The sequence below is a fragment of the Etheostoma cragini genome, chromosome 13 (genome assembly GCF_013103735.1).
Source record: "Etheostoma cragini isolate CJK2018 chromosome 13, CSU_Ecrag_1.0, whole genome shotgun sequence".
In the NCBI taxonomy this organism is placed as follows: Eukaryota; Metazoa; Chordata; class Actinopteri; order Perciformes; family Percidae; genus Etheostoma; species Etheostoma cragini.
The window spans coordinates 19,015,229-19,023,509 of record NC_048419.1 but is presented as its reverse complement, the minus strand read 5'-3'; the positions used below and the strand labels follow the sequence as shown (position 1 = coordinate 19,023,509).

The window sequence follows — 8,281 nt, the reverse complement described above, 5'->3', positions numbered from 1 at the left end:
GTTACTAGCATGGGGTACCTAATAAAGTGGCCGGTGAGTGTATATACACACACACACACACACACACACACACACACACACACACACACACTTATAAGCTATAGTGCAACCTTATTTGGAACCTTTGTCCCATCATCTGCATTCATTGCTCTCTTACGAATAAAATGTAAATATCATCTACACCCACAGGTGCTTCCTAATATTATTTTTGAAAACCCTCCAATCAGTGTGTCCTTTGGGGAGTAAGGAGTGGTGCTAGGAAGATTAAAACATACATTGGTGCATAGATATCCAAGCACTTCAGTGTCCACAAAGTTTTGAATTGTACACTGCCATCAGGTTTACCTTCTCAGGTGACTGACACTGAAAACAACATCATTTCTGTTTTGTTTTATTTACTCCTTGGAGTTTGTCGCTGTTGTAAGGTGGTGTTATGTTCAATGTTCCGCCACACCACAAAAAGGCTGGGGGGAATACAAAAGAGAGAAACCTCCATCTGCACTGTGTATATATCTTTGTGCATCGGTGGTTTCCAATAAAAAAACACACTTGTCTATTGATTGAATCAACACATTTTGTCCATTGACTTTGCATTTTCGTAATTTGTAGTTTTTGTATGAATCATTACCTACAGTGAAGGGAGAGGAAAAGGCTTTGGCATGTTATCAGACGTTGTGCATATCATATTTTCCAGGGTACATTTCAAATTAAAATAAAGGAAGAAGCAAAGCATGAATGCGTTTTTAAACCAACACAATAAATATTCATCATATGCATATAAATCAAGCTGTTTTTCTCTCATCCCCACCCTATCTCTCTCTCGCACACAGACAGAAAGTGAGTGAGCAAGAGAGAGAGAGAGAGAGAGCAAGAGAGAGCGAGAGAGAGAGAGGGGGGCACTAGCCAGAAAAGGGATTACGACATCGCTTACTTTGGAGGACCACGGCTGCAAGCAGTTGGCATAGCAACGGACCAGGAAAGCCATTTCAACAGAAGGGAGGGTGCCAGTGAAGGGAAGTTTCCCCTCGTTCACCAAAAGAAGAAGTATAAGCGGAGGGGCAAGGGCTGATGCCAACCCCTTTGCTGAAAGAGAATTGTCCAGGTGATTTTTAAAAAACCTCTGTGTTCATTTGGCAGTAAAAGGCAGAAGATTGTCGCTATAGAGGGAGACAAGGCAGATCCATTTAAGTGTCACGCTTTCTCTCTTATGCATCCAAAGAACTGCAACAGAGAAGCTTAAAACCCTCCTTAAAAAGGAAAACTGCAGAACATTCTAAACTTATTCCAGAGCAGGAGGTTGAGTGGTCCAAGAAAACGGCAACATCAGATCCAAATTGATTATCTTTTTCTGATGAAAGTTAAATGTAAAAGCTTATGGAGTCCTTTCTGTCTTCTTTTAGATTCACTTTCTTTCTTTAAAGAAGCAGAGGTCCCTTTCCTCAATGGATAAGCCAGTGCTGGATAAAACGATGGGCTTGTCTGTGCATCTGCAGCCCCCCAGGAAGAAGCCTCTTCCACAGCTTAAAGTCCTCCAAACAGCCCCCAAAAGCCTGGATCATTTGCCTGCAGCTCTCCTCTCCTCCTCATGCAATGTCTATGTCTGTCAAACTCCTTTCTGTCTCTTTGCAACTCTTTTTCTCACTACAGAGCTCCAGTGCATGTGCGTGCCCAGCAGTGCAGCTCCATGGCACGGGCAAGTGATCCCCGTCCCTTAACCCAGTTTCAAGCTCTCTTCCCTCCTTAGCGCCCAGACCTCACGCCGGCATTCTTCCTCTCCCTCCTGCCCTTAGAGAGAAGCTACCGTGGATTGGATGCTGCACCGTGGAGAGCCAGCTGCTAATGGAAAACGGAGGAGAGAGTGTGAGCGAGGGAGGAGGGAGGAGAATCCAGCTGAAAAAGAATGACATCACCTGTGCTGCAAGAGAGAGAGAGCGAGATGGAGGGGATGGGAGGTGGCGTGGATGACGCGAGCGCAAGCAGAGGGAAACTGCATTAGATGGATTGGCTGCTGAGCAGATGTAGATGAAAGAGAGATGTGGACAGAGTCAGAGAATGGGAAAAACAGAGATGGAGAGGAAAGAAAGGAAGCATCTTTATTGATCTGCTGGTAACATAAAGCTGAGTGGATAGAGGCAACCCCTCTACTCTTTGTGAGCATGCCCCATAAATTACCAAAAAAAAAAAAATCAGAGCCTCTCTCAGATACAAAGACAGACGCTGGCGGCATTTTGGCGAGTGTGAACACGCAACACAATAGCACAAGCTGATAACGGGTTTTCCCTGTCAAAAAGCCCCCATCTGGAGGATTTGCGACACAGTAGACAGTATTTGACATAAGAGCCAATCACTGATAAATCCCTCTTATACGGTACATCACTAAACAATATACTGACTTAATAAAAAGGCATTTAGCTTAAGGTATATTAGAAGCAGACCTGGATCTCTGCAAATAATCACTTGAAGCATCAAACGTAAGACACCATTAAAGTAGGATAAACTACGAGAGAATAGACTTTTCAAGCCTTTTAATTAGAAAATCATGAACCAAACAGCCACCAAACCCTACTTAGCATTGATTTCAAAGCCAAAAGAAGCCTACCGCCTTGGCCTGCCCGATTCGGGGAAAAATACGAACCACGACTGTTTTAGCTTACAACTGATATCACGATTATCAGCCATGATTTCTTTTTCAGGAAGTGTAATGTTTATTTCACACATGAACCATGACAAAACAAAACAAATTGGCAGTACCAAACTGATTTTTGCTTCGCAAAAGTGCTTTAAAACATATTTTATACAGTCTGTTTAAAACGTACAGAAGAAAGTAGTAGTAGCGTTTGTGATGCAGTCGGCTCGTAAAATTAAATGAGAATCTAAGTTATAAAAAAATTTAAAATGTTATCGTCAACAGGGTGAATAGAGATCGCCATTTTATACAATTAATCGTGCATGCCTAATACAGCCCGAGTGAAAACCATGCACATTTTTTATAGGACTTTTAATATGAAGCACGACTACAAATTTAAAAAGTACCAATTGAAATGTAGTTAAAAACAAGGGTTGTAAGTAACCTTGACAGCAAAAATGTTTACCAAATCACTAAATCAATTCTTAATGGGAATTATAGCCCCTTTGATGATGGCAAATTAAGCAGAAACTCAGCAGGAGAAAAATAGCGAAGCCCTGACTTGAAAACATTCCTTTCCAGGTTGATTTAGTTCTACTTAATTCATTATTAGTGGACATCTAGAGGCAAAAAATACACATTGAATTGCGGAAAAATATTGGATTTATCTCAAACATTAAAGCAGCTGTTGAAATGTGTACATTTCTTTTTTTTTTTGTGGCTATTATCCAAATCTCCCAACTTCAGAAACACGGGTCTAGAATTTATGTTGCTGACCTTTTTACGCAATGTATCAAACCTCAACCTGACACTACAGGCAGGTCAAATTAACAAAACAAAATGCCAAAACATCCAAGTACTGTGCAACTTATCTAGGAATTGAAAACGTGATTATGTACAGTACTTGCATGTTCTGCTTCAATTGGTTATCCTGGAGAGGCAAAAGAGTTTAACCATCAAATAGTATGTCGTCTGAAAAGATTTAAATAATTAAACAAACTTATTTTATTTTTGGTACCAAGCATCAATGCCTCCCTTAATCTTCTGTTCCTCTCGCACTGACCAGCTTGGGTACTGTGTTGTTGTTTTGAGGTTGAGAAAAGATGAGAGCGAGACAGATGAGGGAAGAATTAAAAGCATAGACAATAAGAGCTGTCTGGTTGTGTAATTGGCTGATTCTCCTCCAGCAGAGGAGAGATGCAATCTCTTATTACCAGACACCTCAGAGAGGGAGGATTTCTCACCCTCTCCCTTTCGTTTAATGTATTCCCCCTCACTGCCTGTTTTTTCTCTCTCCTCCTTCTTCTTTCTCTCGCTAACAAAAAAATCCCAAATTGTATCCCGTCTCGGCCTTCATCGTGTTTGCCACAAATTAGCGGTTTCCTCTTTTCTCCTGTTTTAGTATTTGTCCTGGTTTAGATCATTGTTTCTTTTTCAGCCAATTTTCTTTAAAAGGTCTCCTTTTCTCTCATTTTAATGGATTTTATCCATCCATCTTCCTCTTTCTGTACTTCCCTCTCTTTCTGCTTGCTGATATGAACCAGGATCTCTACCCTCATTCTCTCTGCTCTATAAACGATACGCACCTCCAGACTAGGAATGACATCATCTTTTTAGTCCGCAGCCAATCAGATGCAAGCACATGGAGCTGTGCCTTCAGAGGAGTGTTATGTACACAAGAGAGACAGAGAGAGAGAAATAGATAGATAGAAAAATAGCTAGCTAGATAGATAGATAGATAGATAGATAGATAGATCGGTAGATAGATAATCAGGCAGACAGTCAAAAAGACATGTAGATGCTGTAAATACAGTATTCTTCCTTTTGCATACTAGTGTGTGCATCTCTAAATAATTCCCTTTGCCCTGATGTCAAAGCCCCCACCCTAATAAATATGCACACACAGCTGCTGCATTTTGATGTTTTTTAAAAGAAATATAACAAAGGGTAACTACAGGAGAAAATTATCCAAAAATCCCTTGGACAATCTGCTGGTCTTAACACCAACAAGTAAAAACACTGATTAATTAATTAAGAATTAACTATTAACTGAGTTACAAACAAAACCTTCATATGAGTAAATCTGTTGCTCTTCTTTTTGTCATGGCAACAGCAGTGTGTTTGGATATTGAAATACTGTTCTTGTTTTGGGATACAGAGTGATTACTAGGACTTTGTAACAGAACTAAGTAATGACCAAAGGTTCTGCCAAAAGTAACAAAATCTTAGTATTTCATGACACCTAACTGGTTAAAGATGTGGCTACCTGGTGGGTCTAGAAAATAACAGAGATACAACAAATTACCCTCAGAGCAAGAGCAAGAAGAATACATGAGTAGAAATTCAAACAGTTAATTGAAGAAGAAAAAAAGGATGGAGTCAATGTGACACTAAAAATGCCAGATAAAGGAATATATCTCCCCATATCAAGGTGCTGTTGCAGTTTAAAAGCATTTATTTATATTAAATTAAATTTCAAGAGGAGGATTTAGAAGGATTAAAGTCAGAGCTGTCACAAGAAATAAGCTTTATACTCTTCATGTAATAACCACTATAATGTGGCTTGATAACATGAAGTTCTTGTTCCGTATAGCATCTTGGTCCGTTTGACTACCCTGATTTTAAGTTAATAACCCAAAAGTTGAGAAACACACATTTGTCTGCATTACGTGTCCCAGAGTACCATTTACAGTAAATCAGTACACGATGATGTGGGACCTGTCTGCAAAACACAGAGCAGGATACACGTCACACAGGAAACACTTCCTGGAACAGTGTGTTGGCAAATGTGTGCATGTGTGTGAGCATGTGGTGGGTTAAGTCGGGTGATCACAGACAAAGCATAAAGAAAAGAGGTGAGAAAGGCACGAAAGCAAAGAGCCAGAATCAGAAAATACAAGCTAAAGAGATCAATAAGAGGGAAAAATGAAGAGAGACCAAAAATATAATATTAAATAATACGTTTTGTTTATAAGAGCTTTTCTCAACATTCAAGGACACCTTACATGTACAAATAATATGTGTGCAGCAAATGGCAATGGCAATATCTAAAAATAGATATTGTAAGAAAAATGACAATGTTTTTGGAAAACGTGACAAATTAAGGCCCTGACAGACTGACAGGAAATGTGTCCTGTACAATGACAAGCTGTCAGACAAAGACTCACACACATCAGGCACTTTGCACTGACTAGACATAACTTAAGCATCCTGCACGTGTGGTTGTGTGTTGCTTATAAAGGTGTGACATGGTTCAGTAAGTTCTGAGGGGGACCCGTCTCTTTGTCACCACACACACACACACACACACACACACACACTAACATTCACATGCTTGCACAGAGTGGCGAACTGCATTGTGTCTGTGTTACTGCTTGCAGCTAATCAGATCTGCCAGGCTAATTAAAAAGAGTGAGCTGAGTAAAGCCCCTGTAGCTCTGTAACACACACACACACACACACACACACACACACACACACACACACACGCACACACACACACACACACACACACACACACACACACACACACACACACACACACACACACACACACACACACACACACACACACAATGCTTTTGGCCACTTTGTGCAAGCATGTGAAGATTAGTGTTTGTGGTATCCCAGGGGTGACGAAGAGAGATGGGACCCCCTCAGAACTCACTGAACCATGTCACACCTTATTGAGCAGCACACAAAACACACAACCACGCGCACAGGATGAATTAGGTATGTCTAGTCAGTGCTGAGCTCGGTGGCCGTACAGTGATTTTAATGGACAGTAACAGAGACACTTGACTATGACGGGAGATATAAACCCCTGCTGATTTGGAGCATCCCAAATCTTTTTGCAACATCAAGGTGAAACTGTATTTTAGCACCATACCTACAGTTTATGTGGGTGTCCATTCCTTCTTTGCCTTACCTAGTTGAAGACCAGTTAAAATGATCATTAATTCTTTCCACAAATGTTACAAAATAACATGACGCCTTGTCTACTGTACGAAAAATAATGTCGCCTCAAAGCAGAGAGTAAAATGTTAAGGCCCTATAATCTTATGTTTTCCTGTGTACAGTACACAAAGAACATTAAGTCCTGCTCACAAAAGAACATACAACCCATACAAAGAGACAACTATGTGAATGTGCAGACTCATCTAACCATCTAATCACATTTGCGTGTGTGTGTTTGTGTGTGTGAGTCTCTCTGAAGGACAAGACAGGAATTCCTGCTATTTGAACCAGCCCTTCCCTTTCCGACTACAGAGATCTGAGTTCATAGAAAAAAATGCTAAAATATAAAACAGACTGAAAATTTGTGACAATCAACTATGTTTTGGCCTTCAACTGTAGATGTAACTCACATAATGAAACACGCGATGACTCATTTCTGCATATTTCCTAAAAAAGAACTTGGTCAGTGGCATCATATGTGACGCACATGATGTATAAACAAACAAACAAAACAAACAAAAGGGAAGAAGGCAAATGGCTGCCAGCAGGATTTAGATGTAGGTGGTGTGTTTTATTTGGGGCACAACACTCATTTATACAAACTGTACTTTGATTCTGATCTCCTGATTGGACATGAACTGTAGGCATTCTCAACGGTTCTTCAGCTCAAACCAGCTGTTAATGCACTGGGAAGAAGTTTTGGACATAAGGGAAGAATCTTTGATTGGATTTTAAAACCTTTGGGTCATGAATTATCTTAAATTTATGAAGAACCATTTCTAATCCCAATTCAAGAAAAACACCTGACAAAGAACAAGTAACCTAGACCAAAGACTGGAATTATATTAATATGAATGTAGAACCTAATGTGTGCACACTATTTTCCCTATGTCAATGCATGTTTTATAGAAAAAACATCTATATGTTCAGGCAGTGGCACAAAAACTGGGGAGATTTGATAGAAGGAAAAATCAAGGAGGGAAGATGACAGGAGGATACGGGGCTGAGGTAAGAGAAGGAGGAGGGAAGAGTGAGAGAAGAAGCAGAGAGAAATATAGAGAGTTCAACAAGGTTGTCATCTTAGGGATGCTGATGTAATCATTAAAATTAGCAGCAACAACAGCAGCAGATAGTGCCCCACTGGTACACTGTGCTGCCCAGCGTACTGTACTATACACAAGCAATGCACATCAGGATGTCTGCAGGTTTCTAAAGACAGTTCTAATAAACAAAGACCAACGCTGTCATTGCAAGCTGAAAATACTACCTATTACAATCCTGTCAGGATATATAATTAAAGTTGTTTTAAGAGTATTTGCAGAAAGGACGATGGATGCAGCAGGAGCCCCGCAGCTGGCAGACTGAGGCTTGTGGTTTCTGTTGGCAGTTTGAAGGCATCGGTCCAAGACTGCACTGAGTATTTTGAGCCTGAGTCACAATTTGGGGAAGTAAACAAGTCATTGATTGGCACATGATCATTGTACTCGACCCCGGCAGCTGTTTGGATGAAAAATATTTGGGTCTTTTTGGTTTTGTTGTGTTACTTGTTGCCAGTTGTATGATGCATTGCTTTTCTGTATTTTCCGTAGACACAGACTGTGGAAACTGCAGTATGTTGTAAAGCCAGAGTTTTGTCATAAGTTGATTGGAGCAATAAAATTTAACTTTTTTGCACATGTACAGCTTTTAGCAACCACT

At 40.3% G+C, this 8,281-nt stretch overlaps 1 protein-coding gene across 14 annotated transcripts in view; it reads right to left on the bottom strand.

Moving 5' to 3' along the window:
- rapgef6 (Rap guanine nucleotide exchange factor (GEF) 6) overlaps positions 1-8,281 on the bottom strand; it is a 131,280-nt gene that overhangs the window by 61,873 nt on the left and 61,126 nt on the right. Inside the window, exon 1 of one of the 14 annotated variants that reach the window (XM_034890798.1) lies at positions 932-1,835. The exons of the other annotated variants lie outside the window; for them this stretch is intronic. Coding sequence (XP_034746689.1) covers positions 932-985 — 54 coding nt within the window. The 5' untranslated portion in view covers positions 986-1,835. Of the gene's footprint in view, positions 1-931; positions 1,836-8,281 lie in introns of those variants that run through there. 14 annotated transcript variants of the gene reach the window in all.